The 21,500-nt window shown below is 43.2% G+C and overlaps 1 protein-coding gene across 8 annotated transcripts in view; it reads left to right on the top strand.

Moving 5' to 3' along the window:
• Window positions 1-21,500, top strand: part of Gk1 (Glycerol kinase 1) — a 37,443-nt gene extending 15,943 nt beyond the window's left edge. For 4 of the 8 annotated variants that reach the window (XM_077669048.1, XM_077669046.1, XM_077669049.1 and 1 more), the window contains 5 exons: window positions 1,089-1,261; window positions 2,415-2,544; window positions 3,308-3,451; window positions 5,897-5,996; window positions 20,777-21,500. In XM_077669048.1, the coding sequence (XP_077525174.1) occupies window positions 1,089-1,261; window positions 2,415-2,544; window positions 3,308-3,451; window positions 5,897-5,996; window positions 20,777-20,876 (647 nt within the window). In that variant the 3' untranslated portion in view covers window positions 20,877-21,500. Of the gene's footprint in view, window positions 1-1,088; window positions 1,262-2,414; window positions 2,545-3,307; window positions 3,452-5,896; window positions 5,997-6,598; window positions 14,699-20,776 lie in introns of those variants that run through there. The other 4 variants (XM_077669052.1, XM_077669053.1, XM_077669054.1 and 1 more) reach the window with 2 other exon arrangements.

Genomic DNA, 21,500 nt, shown 5'->3' with positions numbered 1-21,500 from the left:
TGACAGCTGCAGTGTCAGCTGCAGTGATTGGAGGCAGATGCGGTAGAAGAGACACGTGCAAAACAAGCAAAAGAAGGCTGATCTACCGGACAAGGACACATGGACAGGAAATGCTCGCCGTGGCGCTGTCATCAAGAAAAGAGAAGAAATAGCACCTAAAATTTGGAAGTTTTAAGAATGGTATCACTTTAATCGCTTTGTTGCATATTTTGTTATGTCTTCCCTCTGAATAAAAATGGCTTTGTGTTTAGCAAAATCTCCTGTTTGCTTATTTCTGGGGCTTTTTAAGGAAAGGACAGCACTTTAGACTGAATTTGGGCTTGAAGCTTGTTTTTGCATAGCTATGGTCGTCATAAACACCTGAGCTTGGCTGTTCCAGGAATAGAACACGACTTCTTTATTTAAATGTTTGGGTACATGAAAGTTTGCTTTGAAAGTTGTTTTTTTTCTGCTACAAAAGCTCTAATTTCTGCTACAAAATGCCATTTTTTCTGCTACAAAACTGGAAATTGCTGCTACAAACTGCGATTTCTTCTGCTACAAAAGCTGCTACAAGAAGCCAGTTGCCAGTCCCACCACTGTACTCGTCAGATACATTTTTTTTTCTATTGCAACTGCTGTTATACCATAAAAATTCATGTAAGGGCCGCACTTTTGTTTTGTAAATTCGGGTGTGAATTTTGACGGTGCAGCCCATACATGAATTTTAAAAAAACATATTTTAAGAGTACTTTTCTCGATTATATAGTCCAAAACAGGGATTGCGGCCCATACACGGGTGCGGCCCTTACATGAGATTATTCGGCAGTTGTTCTACTCAAAAACCAGCTAAAACCAATCTACTTGAAAGCTGCTGATCATACTTTGTTGTTCTGGCATGCATTTTCTTGGGGAAAGCTTATTCTTCGAAGAGTTGGCTTTCAAAATTCGCATGTCTCATCTGTTTGCATGCTGTCACAGCTACATGATATATCTGTGAACTAACATCAGCCTCTATATGCTACTGAAGAAATGTTTTGTTACTTTACCTGTTAGAAAGCTGAGTGCATTGCACTGCATTATTCTCTTTCTTACTGCTCATTTTTCAGAGAAGCTAGCCCGTACAGTTGGTAGCACTCACGGGGTTTACTTTGTTCCTGCCTTCTCGGGCCTGTATGCCCCATACTGGGAGCCGGATGCCCGAGGCATCATTTGTGGCCTCACACAGTTCACGACTCGAGCGCACATTGCCAGGGCTACCCTGGAGGCTGTCTGCTTTCAGGTGAGGCAAGTTGACTTTGTGGGGTGCCTAGAACAGTGTTGGCAAAAAAAATATCGCCACCTGCTTTACATTTCTTTAATTTTTGCTGATTCGTGCAGTCGCGATTTTGTTGTGTGCCTGATGCAGTGAAAGATGTACTCACAATGTCGGTTTGTGCATGCAATGTTAAGTTTTAGCATTTCACACTGTTGCAATAACTACCGGCTGAACTGAAATTTGTGGTAACTAGTTAATACAGGCTAGCTGTATATAGGATCGGTTTATAGGTAGGCATGTGGGAATATTCGGTTGAATAGTATTTGATTTGCTATTCGATTCAGTCCGAATGTTAGGTACTCAAAATCTCAAAGCTCAAAATCTCAGCTTTCTGGCATGGGAAATCTGGCATGGTCAGATCTTGGCGTTGCGCATGTGCCCCACAGCCTAAGAGGCATTTATGCGCAAAGCACACCCACTTATTAACTCGTCTTAAAAATTTCGCGGCCTCATTTTTAACTAACATGGCAACACAACACACATTATTTGGAGCAGAGATGGCCAGATATCGGTGCTGCGTGCATTGCCTGCGGCATACACAAAGGCACGTGGTGTGCCTGCTCATGGAGTTGGTAACAGTTACACTGCAGAAGGGATGAGATAAGAGAGAGACGCACGGCTACCCTGCCCGGGCACCTCCGAAGCACTCTGAGCAGTATGGAAAGCAAAAGTCTGAAAAAAAAAAAAGAAGCACAAATACTAGCCACTGTGGAAGTGAGAAAAAATGAAACTAGACCAATGCAATTTTTAAGTAGGACAATGTGAACTTAATTTATGCCCTCATTCTTTAGCTCACTTCATGCTTAGTGCAATGAATGTTTTTTTTTAGTGGTGGTGTTTTTTGAGTCTATTTTATTCACTGTTTTCATGTAACATTCAATATTTGGACACATCTAGATAAGATGAACAAGTTTTCTGGTCCCTCCATGTTCATCTTAAAGAGAGCGTACTATATCAGAACTTTTTGTTCAGCTTGCAGTCATCAGTTAGTTTTCTGCAATAGTGGATTCTGGCTATTTTTCCATTGCATTTGATCTTAGTTACGTTTTTGAGTATGTCAGTGTACAACAAAATTCCGTTGTCAGTCATTTGAATTTTTATGCCTTGCCACCTATAGGTGCGAGATATTCTGGATTCTATGGACCGTGACAGTGGGACTCGGCTAAAGCAGCTTTTGGTTGATGGTGGCATGGCAGTCAATGACTTGCTCATGCAACTTCAAGCTGATCTGCTTGGCATTCCAGTTGGTAAGTGTGATGGCTATTCCTGTGTTATACCTTAATGACAATATGGCACTTGCTTTATCAGATATAATTTGGCATAATAGGTATTCAGCTTAAAATAAGTTAGTGGCACATTGCAGTTTTTGAAAAAAAAGAAAATGTGAATGACACTTCATTGAAATTCGCAGTAGAACCCTAAATATATGCCTGTCCTAGGGGCTCTCAAAACTTTGCCGAGGAAAGTTCCCCAAGCAATAGGGTTAGAATTTAACGTCATTTGATTGAGCCTCAGAGTATTGTAACGGGGGGGAGCTTTAACAGATAACCATGCTGATATCAGATGCAACCTGGCATAGCTGTTTTGCAGCTTTTGCTCTTTTTTCCTTTCTAATGCTAAGTGGCACCAAGCTGATGACTGCAAAACATCTTGTGCTTAAATGCACCACCAATTGTGGTGGCTCAGTGGCTGTGGTATTTAGCTGCCGAGCACAAGGTGGCAAGATCGAACTCCAGCTGCAACAAACAAAATGCAGAACCAACTGTGTGCTGTAGGATGCCGGTTCACGAAACCCCCGATGATAAAACCTAATCTGGAGCCCTCCACTGCAGTGGGCCTTCTTTTCTCGCCCTCTTCTCACCCTCTCTCTTCAACCCTTCCTTCATGACACAGTTCAGGTGTCTGCCGTGAGTGACAGTTGTGCCTTCATATTCCCCCCCCCTCGATTCCCTCGTAAGTTCTCTGATGATGAGATAGAGTAACATTCTCTTTTTTCTTTGTCTGCTTCAGTGCGGCCCCAAATGGCGGAAACAACTGCACTGGGGGCAGCCATTGCTGCCGGGGCAGCCGATGGCATCAATGTGTGGAGCCTGGACAGCCGCAACTTTCCGAAGATTACGACTGACATCTTTGAGCCATCAATACTTCCTGCAGGTGCTTTGGATTGGGTTTTTTTTTCTTTACTGGTCTTGTTGTGCATAATGCAGCTTCACACGAATGCCACCTTTGTGGCCTACGTTAATAGCATCAATACAGCACAAAAAAAAATTTTTTAAATGTACAGACTGTTACAATAGTCGGTAATGCGAAATTTGAGCGCAGCTCATCACACATCACCTGCCACCGCTGGCTGGTGGTGTGTTATGCTGCTAGCCACCCTGCAGGATTTTCCTGGGGCAGCCGCGTTGCGGTTGTCTGTTAATCCACTCTTGCCACGGCAGGTGGCGTTTCACTCTGCTATTACCTGCCAACACGGCACCTGTCAGATGGCATGTTATGCCGATGACCCGATGACTACGATGTGGAACGCAGGAACGGACATCTTAAGAGCTGCGCTCTAAAAAATTGACCGGTGATCATATAATGTGATGCAGCAAGTCTGCATTGGCGGTACAGTTGAACCTCGTTATAACGAACACTGATATAGCGAATTATCGGTTATAGCGAACTAAATTTGAACTTTGGTTGGTCATGCTTCAGTTTTACGACATTTATTCTTTTATAACGAAACCGAAAACGCGAGATCCACCGCGATATCGGCTGTAACGAAGAAATATTAGGTTTACGCGAGGCTCAAAACGCTAAAGGTAGCATACAAAAAGCAAAATAAATATTGGAAGCCAATTCACAAGCACGCTTTTTTTTTATCGTTTGAAAAGGTTGCAGAAAGTTTGGCGGCCTGGCACATAAATTGCGCGTTTGATTGGTCGTGCCACCTATGAACAGAGCGCAAAAACTCTGAAGGCTCATATGACGACAAAGGGCCGGAGGGCGGCGCCACTTGTCCAGCGGTGAAGGCAAGTGCAGCAACACTGGCAACAGCGAGGCGGCGGTGGCGAGCCGGCATTGCGTAGAGAGCCTGCTTTGCGGCACCCTTGGCATCATCGCAGTGTAGCGCCGGGTCGAAATGGCAACAAAGCGGAAGGCGGTCTCGCTCGAGACAAAACTACAGATATTGAGAGCTGTGGACAGTGGCCGCAAGAAAAAGGATGTTGCAGCGGAATTCAGCGTTCCCCCAAGTACCTTATCCACCATTTTAGCCGCATGAAAGAAGATTGAGGGCAGCACTGAGGACGCTATAAAAGCTGTCCGTAAGCGAGTTAGGCCTTGCCATCACCCGGACGTGGAAGCGTCTTTGCTTTCATGGTTTAAAGACGTGAGGGCACGAAACTTGCCAGTTTCGGGAGCACTTCTTCAAACGAAGGTCATCAGCCTGGCCTGCGCACTAGGGCATGACGATTTCTGTATAAGGAGCGGTTGGCTGCTACGTTTTAAAGACAGACACGATATCGCGTGCCACACATTGTCTGGCGAAGGGGCTGCTGTCGACTTGGAGACATGTGAATAGTGGCTAGAGAACTTTCGGCCTCTGCTGCAGGAATATGACGAGACCTGTTTTCTCGCAGGCCTGTACGCAGACCTGTTTTGTCGAACTTTGTTCTTTTGTAATTCGACTTTCTCGTACTACGCTCTACTTTGTTTTAAATGCCTCAAACCACAAGGAGACAGGTAAGGATTACCTCGTTTATAGTGGGTTCGAAGCCCAGAATAATGCATTTTAGTATTTAGAATACTTGCGCGAGCCAAATTGCGGGTTTGTCAGAGCCGATATTTATGCATACTGTTACGGGTATAATGAACTAATTTACGGTCCCGATGCTACTTCGTTATAACGAGGTTCGACTGTATTGGTTTCACATTTTGCTTTTACTTTTCTGCTTCTGCTTGCTGTCCTATTGTGTCCTTGAATTTGATTTTGCCGTCGATTTTTCGTTTTGCTGCTGTGTTTGCTTCTGATGGGTGGATGAAGGGTAGGCGGAAACCTTCTGGAGGTGGAAGTGGATCAGTGGAGGCTTCAGACCTCGACTGCGCCGTATTGAGAAATGGTAGTTCTACTGCCCATGCTGTAAAAACATTACACAAATCAGAAAGCTTCATTTTCACTTTAAGAGACACTGAAAACAACTCCATTCAAACTTTAATATTAGTAAAAATTGATTTTATGACTCTTTTTGGCTATGTTGACGTTTATCCAGCAAGAAGAGATGAACTTATTGCCGAGAACATTCGATTTTAAAAATCTCACTGCTCCATTCGAACTTGGGACCAAAACCATGCACCGACTAGCCCACCAACAAGTTCTAATTGAAATCCTCCAGTGTGCACTGCCATAACCCATAAACCGTAATTAAGCTATTGCTGTGGATCAAAAGCTTAAGCTTTTTTGCTCAGCACATTAAGCAGGGGGCTATACCTGACTGCTCTGTTGCATGATGAATTTCATTCCATAATCCTGGTTGCAGCACAGGAAAAAAAAAAAAGTATCTGTGATTGCATTCTTTAAGGCTGGTTTTTTTTTTCTCCCCTCTTATTTTTCAGAGCGTGAGCAGCGTTTTGCAAAATGGAAAGATGCTGTGGGTCGATCGAAGCACTGGCAAGAAGTGAACCCTGAAGAGGCTAAGAGGAAGCAGCAAGGCAAGTCTCACTGCAGTGTTCCTGGACTGCACTCTAATTTGACTTTGATCGAGACTTTCCTATAGTGCGAAGGAGGGGAAGGGAGGGTGGGAAGAAGGACATAGCAGTGCGACACAGCAGGAGGTGGAGTGCCGCAACATGCGGCGTGAGAATGAGATGGAAGCACTGCACTAAACATGCAATGCGGAGGGCGAGGGATCTGGCGGCTGTGGCACGGCGCAGCAGGGGAGAGCACCAGCTGCGGTGCTGCGCAGCGAAGGTGCGAGGAATACCGAACTGGAGTGTAGAGGTTGTGGAGGAGTCACCATGGTACAGTGCAAGAGGGCACTGCATTGGTAGCACAGTGTGGAGAGAGAGAGAATAAACTTTATAGAAAATGTTGACACCCTTTCTGGGAGGGCTCCTCAGTCAAAGAGCTCTCTGGTTTTCCCCTCCAGCCTGACCTGGCCGATGGGTGAGGTTGAGCTGTTCTCTAGCTCGGCATGGAATGGGGGGGGGGTTTATTGTGTAGTGCAGCATAACAACTAAGAGTTCTCGCGTTACGCAGCATAGCATAAAGGTTTATCAGTTTTCACTGTTCATTATGTCTGCTGTCTTTGTTTTCAGTGACCTCAACTTCTTCCTAGTAAGGTACCCATATTTGCCTTTTTTTTTCCCTCATACATTGGAACTCTGGTTAAGGGCTTTGCTCTTAGTTGGTCCATTATTTTTCAGAACACTTTGCATAAATGTTCTGAGTAAGTGCAGAGGATTCCTATGATGATCTGTGGCATTTTGTAATGGTTAATGTGAGGCATGGGACCATTTAAAAAGTGAATCTTAATGAAACAGCATAATTTTGATTGTGACATTGGTCCCATTGCACTTGCTGTGTAAAATACCTTATAGCATTGCTCATGCCTTTTTTTACGCAGGAAATGCTCAGCTAACACCGTATTGTACATGTGTCGTTATCTCCACCACTATGATTGTAGTCCTTGTGTTGTGTTGTTCACTTGCTCCTCTGACATTGAGTCAGACCAACGTCCATCTGTTGTCTTAAATTCCCTAAAATTTTCTTTTGTTTACTTCTCACAATGTACAGTGCTGACTATTTCAAGACTATTAAGAATGGATTTTGTGTTTATTTTTTTTGCTTCTTTCATGCTCTGCCCTTTGGATTCTTTTGATTTTTAGGGCTTAGAGGGGCACTTGTTATTCAACTGTGCATAAAAAATCATTTTTCCTTGATACAGTCGAGCCCAGTTATAACAGCCACAGTTTAGCGTTATAACAAACACCTGCTCATTACAAACGAGGGTGTTTCAAAACCGTCGAAATATGTATTGGGACAATAGAACTGCGTCTCAGTTAAAACAAACTGTGGCCGCACTACTCACTTGGAGCAAACAAGGAGGTGCCCACATTTGAAATGCCCACGCTTGTCACTGAGCTTGGTGACCCCCACTCCTCTTCTCTCATAAAGAACATGGTGAACCCGAAGCAAAGACTGCATTGGAACTGCAGTGAACTACCGGCCAGGCACACGGCAACAGGCTATGTACAAGATCAATCGGTGCATGCACGTGTGCTAGGTGTGCGAAATGCTTAAAGTGGGAGCAGAAGCCTAGTGAATGCGAGACTGGAATAGCGTTTAAAGTGAATCTAAGGTACACAGTCAGTGGTCAACCAATAACAGTGATTTGAGAAGCTTGAATGTCAATCAAGCAGTATGCCTTGCTGGCCGAGCCGGTGACGTGCCGTGTGTCGGCTGCCCGATTGGCTTTCTCCCTTGTGCACTGCTGCTGTGTGTAGGCAGCATGGAGGCAGTAGGTGCATACATGCACTGTGCGAGCTTCATCGCTATATTTCTTCAACTCTATCAATAATCAGAGACGAAAAGGCGAGCCTACTGTCAGTTGCCATCAGCATTTAAACCACGATTAGTTGTGCCATTAGTTGTACCAGCTCATTGGCAGCGATGGTCTCGACGAGGAGTGTTGGAAAATGCCAGAATAATGTCACCTTTCGAGAACATGGCCACAACAAACTTTAATATAAAAAATAAATGCCACTTTTGTATTTTTTGCTATAATGTAAGGAGTTCAGTTACTATGAACTTCTGATACAATGAAAGAAACTTGCGCATCTGTCACATTCTTTATAAGTGGGCTCAAGAGTATATGCATCTAAATGACATCAAAAAGTCGTGACAAACTTGTGTTTCAGTATGCTTCGGGCATATATTATAGTGTACTTCTCTGCCATTAGGGGATGGCTTTCGACGCTCCTCATTTTGCAACTATTATATAGTATTTTTTTAGTAAAGTTAGTTGTCTACTTGTTTAGCTATTCCATTGCTTCAGTGGTGAAAAGGGGCTCAGTGGTTAGGGCACTCAGCTGCTGAGCTAAAGAATTCGGTTTCAGTCCTGGCCACAGCAGCCATGTTTTCAATAGAGCCGGAACGCAAAGGGTGCCCGTGTGCTGTGTGATGTCGGTGCATGTTAAAGAACCCCAGGTGGTCTAAATTAATGTGGAGCCCTTCACTGCAGTGGCCCTCACAGCCAATGTGTTGCTTTGCTATGTTAAACCCCACATTTTGCAATTTTGATAAAAAGAAACTGATCCATTTGAGTAACCTTTTGAAAAGGAATTTTTGAAGCAAGGACTTGCATTTAAACATGTGACAATGCGACGCAGCTACTATATTATCTGCCTTAACCTTACTTTCATATGCATGTGTCTGCATGTGTTCATCTGTTTTCAGTTCTTTCTGCATGTTTTAGTTTATTTTTATTTACAATACTGTAACCCATCTCTGGCTGTCACAGGGAGTGAAAATAACACAAAACAAGAAAGGCACATTGTCTATCTCACATTGTTTAGTTATCTTTATTTCACTGCGGCGAAATATTTTCACCTCAACCTCATTTTTCTTGGTTTTTGCTCAGTGTAATGATTTCTATGCTGTTTCAGAACTAGGGCTAGTGTCCCTCTACTGTGCTCAAAGGTTTTGTTTAACACATATACAGTTACTAAGTTAGGATAATGTTGACAAGTTGTTGAAAACCTGTGGCCCATAATCTTGAGAAAATAGCATCTTCCTATGATGTGTTTGGTTGTGCACCTACCGTAAAAACCGGAATATAGGTCGAAGTTTTTGTCAAAAAACCATGGCAAAAAGTAGACCCCCATCTTATGTACCGGTCACTGGCGGGAAAACTACGGGAGTCTTGCAACAATGGGCGGCTGCAGTCAACAGCCTCCATCACCATTGTCATCAGCAGCAGCGCGGCGTGGCGACGTTGTGGCACCTCCATTTTGCGTTTCCATTGTTGCAAAGCTATTTTGGTTTAAGGCTGCTTTTTCAAATTTTGCTTCAAAATGAGCGGAACCCGACGGCAATTCACCGTCGCCTTCAAGGAAAACGCGACTGGGTACGCGGAAGCTCACGCCAACCGGGTGGCACAGCGCAAATTTGGAGTATCTGAAAAGGGCATTTGGTGCTGGCGGAGGCAGAAGCTGCGTATCACAACTTGCAGCAACCAGAAGAAAACATAATTCCGTGGGCGGAGGAGCACAGCGTATCCAGAATTGGAAGGAAAGATTGCGGGGTTCATGCGGGAGCTGCTTGCAAGATCACTGCCTGTGACTGCCGAATGCATCCGCATGAAAACGGGCGAAAGAAGCGAGAGTAAGTGCATGTGTGCACATGCGCGTACCTCGCTTGTTTTCGCCGCTCCGTGCCGTGATGATAAGGTGCTGACAAACACGCGGGTCGATGGGCACGCGATACTGTTAAAAAATTGGCCGGGTGTACATACGAGCAGCATTTAAATGAAAACAAATACTGTCAACATTGTGTAACCCGTTGAGTCGCATTTGTTTCAAAGTAAGGGTGACTTTCGGTACTTTTTCCATTGAAAAAGATTTTTTTCATTTTTAGAATTGGTTAGTTGAGGGGTCGACCTATATTCCGGTCCGACCTATAGTCCAGTATTTACGGTAGTTGCACATCATTGAGCTTTATGCATTCTACAGTGTTTAGAGGATAAGCTGTTGTTCAGTGTTTGTACAAGGATGTGAGAAGCTTTGAGGAGATCCAAGTAAAACTGGTCACATATGAAGCAGCTTTCAGAAGTACAAAAAACAAGGGGAGCTTTCAAATGCAGTTTCTTTATGCTTGATGTCCTTAGCACCTCATCTGCAATTGTACTGAATAAAGGATGAATCAGTAGCAGAATAGTCCAAAAAGCATTAACTTCAGTATGACTTAAAGGCTCCAGACTCGCTCCAGTTAGAACAAGCATAATGGGACTTTGTACAGCAGCCTCGCAATAATTCAGTCTGATAGTTCTTTCGGCTAATTCAAATAAATTTCAAAATTTTGGTTGGTCGTATATACTTTCAGTTTTAAGTTCATTTTAAAGCCGCCTGATTTGTGCTGCGGTTTATGTTAAATTCGCTTTATTCAGATTTTCGTCTTTGCACTAACGTCCCCAGCATGCGAAGAGAGGCAGTTGAGGTCGGACATGTCTGGTTTACGATGCCATATTAGCTGAAAATTCGGCCTCTCGGACCGGTTAACTCTGACGGGGTACAAAGCACTGCCGTTTTGAAGTCCAATCAGCACTGTAAATGGTCCGAGGCACCAGTGCTGCATAGTTTCGTTTTCTGAGCCCCGCTATCAGCCTGCGGCAAATCAGCGAGCCAAGCTGAGCTGGGCGCAGTTTTGAACGTTGATTGACACATCACTGGTCTTTTTTTTTTTTATAAGGTGTTGCGCCATTCCAGCAAATTGTTTCCTTCGCGTTCATCTGCATGGTTCTGTGTGCCAAACATGTACACTGATGACGAGCTGCTCGTCATTTCTGCAGTGAAAACTCTTTACACAGACATCGGCACTTGTGAGGACGCTCCATTGCTACTGTGTCGAATCTGTGGAGGAGGTCGTGGGAAGGTCTATTTTGAACGTAGTTTTCTTTCAAAAGCAGATGACCATTGCCTGTTTTTTCAATTTAAGACTGCTGCATTGCAAAATTTTTTAAAAGTTGTTTTCTTTTTGTAGCCATTCTATGATTCAGCCTTCAGATAATCCCAACAGTTTGCTAGTAGTCCCAGATAATATGGTTTTTGCTATGCTGTGATACCTGTACATTGTTAACCTTTTTTCAGCTGCACAACCAGTCAGAGACTGCTGGTTGAGTAACATATCGGTGTCTTTCACCAATATTTTATGCTGTGCAGACGCTTTCAGCTATGCTTGTTTAGAGAAATAGTTCCAGAGTGCTATTTGTCTGCATAGATATCCGTAAAGCAAATCTCATATAGCCTTGGATCATATTAGCGTGCACATCGAGCATTCAAACTTCAGGTAATTCAAACAAAAATCTTTGGTACCTTGAAGTTGGAATTAATGAGTTTTCTGTTGTCAGCCTAATAGAACAGCTCAAACTGTCGCGTCATGTGAGCACATCTTGGCACGACTGTTAGCAAACCAGGAATGAAATGTGTAAGCATTGCACTAAACATTTTCAAAGATCCTGTCACCAACAACTTAGTCAGCCATTCAGTTGTCATGGGCTGTACCTTTTTAGTGATAACTTTCATGTCATACATAACAAGGTACTCTGTACACTTCTGTAAGAGCTGCTCCCCTAACTTGACAACCAATAATTAAAAAAAACAACAAAGAGCAATTTCATTTCGCGTAGGCGTAACTGTGACGTGTTCTACAGGCAACTAGTATAGTGACTGGTGACAGCTTCTGGCTACACATGACCGTGTTGAAGACATGTCGTTGTGTTCAGACTCTGTCTAGAACTGCTGTCACAGGGAGTCTTCACACTATGCAGTAATACCTGAGCACTACGGCACTAGTCTTATTTGCTGGGCACTTGCACAAGAAAGGATGAAAGTGTCGTCACAATGTTTGCCTGCTGTACACAAGCCAGGATGAGATGCACCCATATTAGCGACATGCTTCCCTGCTGCCACGCGCCGCCTGTCTTCACGCTGATTGTCTGGCAGCGCACTGCTCGCTTGGTTCTACTAAGCCAAGCATTATCTTTAAGGTGCAATATTGTTAATACCACATGAACAATACAATAGTCTCCCATTAAAAGCAAGGTACATTTGATTCTGCAACAGTTTTAGCAGCGAAGTGAGGTGAGAGCTACCTTGCGTCAGCAGCTATGGGTGGCAATTGAGAAGTGCCATTTCAAAACATTGGGTAAATCGTTTTTGTAGCCAAGCGTCAGGTCGCATCACTATATGAACATGTCTCCATCCTGATTCTTATTAAGAATTACCTAACTCCTAATTTACATCGTGAAACTAAATGTAATGTAGGTGTGCTAGCATAATATGTATAGACCCTTCACATCAGTTTCTGCCTTTCTGCCTTTCCGTTTGGCTGCAGCTGCTGTGAAACAGTTTGCCTCCTTTTGCACTATGCTGCAGCAGGTGCACTACCCTCCATTCCACTTTGCTGCAGCTGGTGTTCATGGGTTCCGTCCTTGCAGTGTGACTGCAGCTGCCGCGAAACCGGTTTTTCTCCTTCACCAGGACATATAGTGGCCTTTTCACTAGTGACCCACCTAGTGCTAGCACGGTTGGCAGGTGGCAGCTGGCAGGTGGAGGCTTCACCTGGAGACATGATGGCTTTTCGTTAGCGAGGCATCTAAACACACCTTACATTTGTCAAAACCGATACTGAAGCAGAGTCAAGAAAATTTTTTAACAGTCATAGGAGAATACCATGGGGTGATCCACGTATACTAATGTTTAATGCATCATTTTAAAAAAAGCACGCAAGCAAATATTTGTTTATACTCCTTTAAGACGTTCTCACAGAAGCACATTCCTCGTATAGTACCGCACAACCATCGTAGTATGATAAACTATGAAAACAATAAAGTCAGAAGGCCTTACTTCAGCCCAGAATGGGATGTAAAATGATGCACCTTCGTCTGACTAAAATAAGCTGCAGTCATTCCAGACAAGTTTGCACCGAGAATTTAATGTTTGTTATTAAATACTTCATCATCACTGGCCTTTGCTGCACCTTTGGCAGTCTATAGACCGTTTGAGAGAGTAGTTCACTTTGTGACAGGTGGTGCCACTAGGACTGCTGCCATTTTAAGTCTCTGAACTGTGAACCGCTGCTGAAATTCACTTTACCACATATCCGCTGCTTGTGTTGCTTGTCAAGTGCATTTTAGACAGGTCAGTGTTAACGGCAAAATGTCCGACGATCTAGTCATGCGTTCTCCACTCTAGGCATGCAATGCAGGACTGGTGAATAATATAACAGAGAAAAATATTGGGGGAGTGTCACCTCCACTGCCCAGGAATGAAAGGGAAACACTCCTCGCTCTACAGAATGTGACTCTCCCCCTCCCATAGGGGCAAAGTCGATTTCCGTGAGGGATGGAAACAGGTTAGGGGGGCGCCCCTCCTCCTTCCTGGGATTGCTATACAATACCTCCTCACTCGGATAACAAAGCAGACCACGCTCAAAACGGAAGCGGCTGGCCCCCTCCGCCGTGTGCACTGAGCTAGATGCCATTGTCCTGCTTGATTTGATGCGGCACCTATAAACAGTGGTGTGTCACCTCCGCAAGGTCATGTAAATGCGGCTAGAGATTACACAAAAGGAAAAGTCCCTATTGCTGCTTTCAGTTGGCCTTCAGCTTTCAGAGAGCAAGGTTGTAGTACTATGGAGCCTTCATCATTCAAGTTGAATCTCTTAAATCTTCATAATCATCAGGCGAGACAGCAAAGCGTGGCTGGAGGCGGCAGTTCACTGCCAACAAAGTACGCGACCATTGCAATGCAGCGAAACATGCGAGGCGAGCCGTTGCAGCAAAACAATGTTCACCCCCCCCCCCCTTCCCCAAGCCCCCAACAATAACTCAGGGACGTACTTGGGGACAAGCAATGCTCTCGTGTTTACACCTCATACGAATTACTTAGGCGCCTCTTAATTTTTATGTAGAAAGCTCTCGCTTGCCAGTTGAAATGCAGTTCCGCCAGTTCTGTGACATATTTGGTCCTTTTTCAAACGGTACTTGAGGTGGAGGTGTGGCTGGCTACTAGTGGGACTAGCCTGACTATCTCTGCCGTCAGTTGCTTGCTGTAGCGATGCTTTTCATTAAAGTGCAGTCCGTATGTGCAGTTGATATGTCGCATAAGCACCGAGGATTATAAATGTTTCTAACTGCTGTTATCATCACTTGCTACCCAGTTCTGCATACGAAGATATCAGAGAAGCAATGGGGCCCGTTTCTAAATTGTCCGGCTCCCCCATGGGGGAAATGATATCTTTTAGAGAACACTGTGGCACCCCTGTTGTCTTTAGTGAAGCAAGCCGGGAACACCTCCTCATGTACCATTCTGGGCAGCACATAACATAGTGGTGTAGACCGCTACTAACAGCACAGCTTATATGCTACTCAATACTTATCCAAGAGCATGTGCATTACTTATTGAGAGCATGTGTAGTACTAGGTTCACAAAGACAATGCCTGCAGTGACCTCTGAGTGGTAGAGCAAAATTACCAGGCAACCGCAGCTTCAATACTCGATAGCGCTCGGTTGAGTGATGGTCATCATGGTTCATGGATGTTCTTATCCGTTCATTTTTGCAGCTCTTTCCTCAGGCTGATGTTGAAGGCTACCACAAGTCAAATTACCTTTCCTGTTAATAAAGTGATCTGTGTGCGACTTGTTTTTATGCTTGTCTCAAGTAGTGTTTAGGTATTTCGGACTGTACACACACGTTATTATTAAAAATAAGATGTGCATGATGAAACATACTGCGATGGCACAGATGGATGTAGGAACAACAGTGACCAATAGTATTGAACATCTCGGTGGTGTGGCAGTAAGAACTGCCGGGTGAAAACAGTGGCAGCCAGAGATGTGGAATAAAAATGGGTGACTTCACGAAGTTAATAAAGCAGCAAAATTGCCAGCTGTATTAATTCCTGATAGCTTTCAGGGTGCTTGTTAAATTCACCACAGACAAGAATTTCAGCCAGCAAGCTGAAACAAGGGTGTGAAGGGTGTAGCGTATATTTAATGTTCCAAATTGAAGAATGCCTGTTGTAGTCACTTTCACATTGACCGGAAAGGTACCAGTCCTGAATTAAACCACAATTTTTAGTAGAACGTATTCGGAGCATTTAGGCAGTGCAGCTGTACCAGTAAATAATGTCTTTTGCTTTTCAAACATGTTAGCAGTTTCAACTTCGAGTCTATTTGGAGTTTCTCTTTCAGAAGCTGCAATGTGCACCCACTGTCAGAAGGTTATAGAACATAGCTTTAATGATATTTTAATTTCCTTCCATGCAGGCTTTTGTACTATTAAATCTCGAGCACTCTGTGTAAGTTTCACTCTAAGAACTAAGATGCATATAGCACTGTATAAACTAGACTAAGGACCACACGTTTCTGTTTAGCTTTGTAGCTTTATTCCAGGGAAACTACTTTATTGTATCGTGGAGTCTGACACTGTATCTGGTACCTAGTCTTAGATAACATTAAGTTTCTTCACTAGCACTGTCTCCACTGCTCAGGCCTAGCTCCTTGCCACACACTTATAGGGGCTCTGAAAGGGGCTGTAATAAGGTTACAGTATGCCGGGGACGTTAAAGCACGCCACTTCATGAATATTGTCCAGCAAGAATTTTTTTCATGTGCTTTGTAGAAGCTGGGTTATCTGTAGTCGAAGTTTGAATTTCAGCCTCTTCGCGCCTTTCGCTCTCCTCTCCACTTTTTGCACGCTGGAAGGTCGGCGCTTCTCCGCCTCCCCACCTCTGGCTCTGGGGGCGGAGCTTCCTGACCTGCCGGAGCTATGTGACTTATTGATCACGGCCATGATAGCTGCCTGATGTCTAAAAGAATGACCTATAGCAATCTCTCAACTTGTACACACAGGTGCGAGTGACTGAGGAGGATGCTAGCATGAAAAAGTCGCCAAGAAGTGCTCGCCAACTTTCGCGCATGATTTTGGGTTCTCTGCTGCGTGTATAGGTGTATTACTTGCCTCAGGCATTCACGACAACACAGTGCAGTGATTGAGCGAGTTGTGCTCTCCTTGAGAGGTGTTTCAGAGCCCCTTTAAATTAAGTTATCTTTGGTTCCATTCTCTGCATTGGAAATTCCTCTGAATTTAAAACTTTCTGTAATGTTTTAGGACAATGCATGCCACGAATTCAAAATCCACAATCAAATGAGCTGCAGTGGTACTCTTCTTAGCTGTCCAGTCAGTGTCACTTCGTGGTCAGCTTTTGCCATCCATTTTAAATAGAGGTTTTTGAATTATCCTTGAAATGGCACACACCTGTGCAGCAGTGCTTGCTGGACGGTTGTAATAACGGGAACAGCTGGCAGCTGTCTTCGTCTGGCACCTCCCTGGGCAGGTTGCTGTGCAAGAAAATCTACATGTATGGAACACAGTTCTTTTTTGTAGATTTTCTTTTTAAAATCCTTGAAGAGCGGATTTTGGTCGAATGTATGTATAGGTTGGTCCAAAATAAGTAAAAATTCAATAATTCGAAAACTGTAGATAGTAGCGGGATGCTGTTTTCACAGAAATGCACTCAAAGACTTTTTTTTTTTTTTTCATCATGAAAGCCGCCGCCGTGGCTGAGTGGTTATGGTGCTCGGCTGCTTTCCCGAAAGACGCGGGTTCAATCCCGGTCGCGGCAGTCGAATTTCGATGGAGGTGAAATTCTAGAGGCCCGTCTACTGTGCGATGTCAGTGCTCGTTAAAGAACCCCAGGTGGTAAAAATTTCCGGAGCCCTTCACTACGGCATCTCTCATAGCCTGAGCTGCTTTGGGACGTTAAACCTACATAAACCAAACCTTTTCCTTAATGAAAAATTTTAGAATAGTTACATTTGTCAGTGACAGTTGTAATGTTTGAAGCGAGATCAGGGTGTCTTTTGAACGCGAAGCCACAAAAAGAAATTTACCCAGATAATGGCCCATTTGCAGTATGTAGTAAATCTGTAGAAGCAGTTGAATGCTCAGTGGTCATGACGCTCGGCTGCTGGCCCAAAAGATGCAGGTTCGATTCCAGCCACGGCGGTCGAATTTCGATGCAAGCGAAATTCTAGAGGCCTGTGTACTGTGCGATGGCGGTGCACTTTGAAGAACCCCAGGCGGTTGAAATTTCCGGAGCCATCCACTACGGTGTCCCTCATAGCCTGAGTCGCATTGGGACGTTAGATCCCCATGAACCAAACCAGAAGCAGTTGAGCTTATTTTGCTAGAATGGGGCACTGTCTATTCATTTGTTGGCGCAGGCAGAGTCGTTGCCCTCAAGGCCATAGGGTTTATGGATAACAAATTTAATCTGAATGCATCTGCAGTAGACATCTAAAAAATACGGTTGATGGATTGTTGGCTTAAAAGCAGTGCAGTGACATAAAGATACTAGTCTTAGGTTTCAAACTGGTTAAAGCGTGAAAGTCAATAGAATTTGTATTTAAAAGAAGAGAATTTCTAGAGACTGTCTTTATGTTTTAGATATACCAAGCAAAAATATTGTCCCTAAAAACAATTCTGGCAATATTTCTTGTTATCAAAGAAAAATCCCCATGTTTTTATCTGCATTTCTGTCGGCCCTGCATCATGCGGTAGCAGTATTGTGCTTTTGGAGTTTTCGAGTTTTCACTTTGTTGTTGCTTATAGATCACCCTATATATATATTCCAGGCTATGTGCAATGATGCCAATAAAATTACTTTTACTCAATGATTTTGCACTCCAAAAACATTTGGCTGTGGTTATAGCTATGTTAAAAACTGCCTCACTTAGAGGTGGCGCAATGCTTTTACATATTTCACCAATCCTTATGTTCCCGATGTTCGTCCTTCTATATATGAAAAAAATGTCTCAGTGGGTGAAACTCTTCCGCTGCAAGAAAACATGGCAGTTACTGGCTGTATCGCACCAATAATTTGAGAAATGGAATTCCACATGGATACCTTTTTGGTGAAGCAGTTGTGTGGTTGGGAGGGGGGTAGGTTATGAGGAAAGGAAAAGCACTGTAGTTGTTCCACTCTCGGTGAACACCTGAACTCACTGGGAGGGGAAGGATGAAGAGGCTTGGTGTGAAAGGAAAGAGATGCTGTTTGTGTTTTTTTTTTAAATTTTGGCCTTCAGCATTAAGGTCACACAGCACTCTGGAATTATTGCATTCCACCATCGAAATGTGGCCACTGCAGCCACGATTGGATGCCACTTCCTCATGCTAAGCAACTGAATTCATTTTTCATGAGTCACTGTGGCGTTTTAAACAACTTATTGAATATGCTTTCATTTGTATTGTGTGTATACAGATACATGTGCTCAGTTCTGAATCTCAATCCACCAACACATAAAATTCATTTCTAACAATGCTTATCCTTTTTTCCAAAGACATTCTCCAGCAGTGCTGATCTGTTTCAGGACATTTTAGGGACTTTATTTCTGGGTACAGAGCTGGCAATCAGTTTCCAGCAATAAATGTTTAAAGGACAGCTCTGGGAGTTTCTTGAGGTTACCATATTCTAATGAAACCTATGCTGTAGGTTTTCCTCTCATTCTTGATTAACTTCCAGCAATCTTGACAGCCACGTGACATTTCATATCAGTGCAAATAAATTTTAAAATTTGCCTTTTCCGTAGCATCAGTTTAGATGATTTCTATGGGCAATACTGCATTTTCGACTTCACACACATTCCCAGCATATTAATACAGTTCACTGCTTCACTAACAAAATTTTGAGTCTTATATTAGGTCATCTTGGACACTTTATGAGAGGACTCATCGTTTTCAGCTGCTGCTTCAGCCATTCAGTATGCTTGCAAGTATTTTTATAGTACTGATTGTGATGCCATCACTGTGCCATGTGAAGCATTGTCCCAGGCGACAGACTGAGTTTCAGTATTGGCTTGATGTCTTCGCTGTTTTAAAATGGCTCTACTCATTATTTCGAGAAACGGGTCATTTAGGTGGAGAGAGGGGACATAAAGGAATGTACTGCGACTATCATCTCAAAGTGAAAAATTCCCTCAGTTGCCTTTCAACGCCCGGCCTGCTTTAAGAGCTGGAATCACAAGTGAAGAAGCAGCAATTATATCGCAGTTTTTTTTATGCCTGATATGATCTATACTGACCTTTGATGTCATGAAAGTCGCTTGGCTGTTGAAACAAAAAAGAATACAGGTGAGAGATCGAATTAAGTTATGAATTATTCAGCGGTTGAAGGCAAATACCACATGGCGATCCATTTGCGGAAATGTTTTGCGCATCATTATAACAAAGAAAACATACAACTGAAATTTGGTGTCTATACTCCTTTAATCATGCTGAGCGTAAGCACTTTCCATTCCATATTCACTCATGCAATGAACACTTTGTTTTTTTTTTCTGAAAAGTATGTCAAAATTTAGTGGGTGCATTTGTTACACAGGGCAAAATATTTAGAAAAAATTTTAAGCAGTAAAAAAGTACAAAAGTAGGCTGCTTCAATGAATGACCCGTATAAACCACCTTCTAAATAAAATAAAATGCACTCTCCAGCATGGTTTCTGTGTAAAGAGAGCACAACTAGAGGTCACTCTAGCAATATCCACAGCATTCTGCGCAAAGATTAGCCGCAGCAAGCTGCTATTGCGGTGATCCGCGTTATGGCAGATCCTACCTAGAAAATTCTTTTGCAACCAGCCGCAGTTGCTATTTGTTCCTGGATTTTTCTCGCAACATTTTTGTCAGTTGTTCGTCCTTTTTAATGAGATGTCATAGTCGTAACATTTAACAAACGTCCTTTTTAATGAGATGTCATAGTCGTAACATTTAACAAATGGCACTTTATAGTACCACATAGTTATTTAGGCACTCACAGAAGGGCATCATCTAGCATTTGCTGTCATCAGCAGCAGACAGGATGACAAAAAGAATGAGGTGCATTTTACGCAAGGGAAAATACGAATTGCACTCTTTGTCACCAAAAGTGATGGCAGCATTCATTATGCGAGTGTATTAATTAAGAAAATACAGTATTTGAAATGGATTGTAAACAAATTTAATTTGCAGAAATTGCTTTTCAATGAAATATGCACAAAGAACGTTTGCAGAAATTTCTTTTGTGGGGCCAAGTAAAATTTGCAATTGCACACTTTAGGAAATGGCTCGGTAGCCGCTTTAGATTTGCAGGTACAGTGGCACGAAGGAAGGTGAGCATATGCCGTGAAAGTGAGTAAATTGCAAGAGATTTTTAAGTATGGAACGTTGTGGAGACCTGTATTCCACAGGATGCCTTTATCTTCGATGCATTCCAATTCATTTTATTTGGAAAAAAAGCTACCAGTTCATTTCTTTTTCATGAGGTACATGCCCTGGCACACGCCAGTATTTCTTAAATATATTTTTCTTCATTCTTCTCTAGTATGCTGTTTGTTACATGTGCATAAACAAACACTGATTGCAGCGAGCACTGCTTTGTCATCTACATTGTGTTTTGTGCCCATTTCTCGAGAAAGTGTTTTGATCTTATTTGTGACCTTGCGTTGGTTTTTGCTTTGTTATGGTACACTTGCTGATGCCCAACTGATATATTTCCTCGAAGGAGTTCACTTTAGACAAACGTTAATTTGGGACTGTTCATGCTTGTGCTCCTCATGTGTACTATATGAGGTCTTAGTTTCTTCACCTGAGCTTGCTTTGCACACAATTATGTGCATCTATGCGTGCATATGTGCACACAGAATGTTATCCTGTGTAACTTTTAATTTATTTCTTACAGGCAGAGGTTGGTGGCTCATGTCGTCCATTCCAGCGGGGATCTTCGTCACCTCGTCTTTCGCAACACTGGTGTTGGCCAAAGCCTGTGCAAAGCTCTCAAACTGACGCTCGACCTTTTCCTCTGTGGTGCACAAAATAGTGCTTGTGTAAGCACGGTGATGCATTTTCAAGTGGATGCTGGCAACCCAAGTGGTGTTCCCGGTGGTGATATACAAACACCTCATCTCATAAATGGGGGCACAGTTTCATTCTTTATTGTGGGACCTGCCCTCGTTTTCTAAAGTTTTTTTGTGCATTTTGTGTTCAATGCAAGTAGGATGAAAGTGTGGAGAATCAAGAGTATGAAGCCTGCATTCTTTGAGGTCTCACAGAGAGCAGAGATTTCTTTTTCCCCCATCGTGTGCTCCCATCTTTGTCACAGCAGTGTTAAGCTGACTTGTACTAGAGCCTCAAGTGACCTTTCCAGCTGTGATACAGCAGTTTGTGCAATACTGTGCAGTACTGCTCATCTTCGCACATTTTTTTTTCTTTCAAGTACATAAGTGAAGGTGTGGTAGGTAACATAGGGAATAGGAGGACCAGAACTTTGAGCATGTGATCTTTTTGGTAACCACATTGGCGTCAGCTCTGTTTTGTTGTTGTTGGTTAGATTGTTGTATACTCCTCACATCTGCAGTCTTTTGCAAAGTGAGATTAAGCTGCAAATAAACATTCTAGTGTATTATTGAA

Source organism: Amblyomma americanum, chromosome 6 (genome assembly GCF_052857255.1).
Source record: "Amblyomma americanum isolate KBUSLIRL-KWMA chromosome 6, ASM5285725v1, whole genome shotgun sequence".
In the NCBI taxonomy this organism is placed as follows: Eukaryota; Metazoa; Arthropoda; class Arachnida; order Ixodida; family Ixodidae; genus Amblyomma; species Amblyomma americanum.
This window is presented reverse-complemented; position numbering and strand designations above follow the sequence as displayed.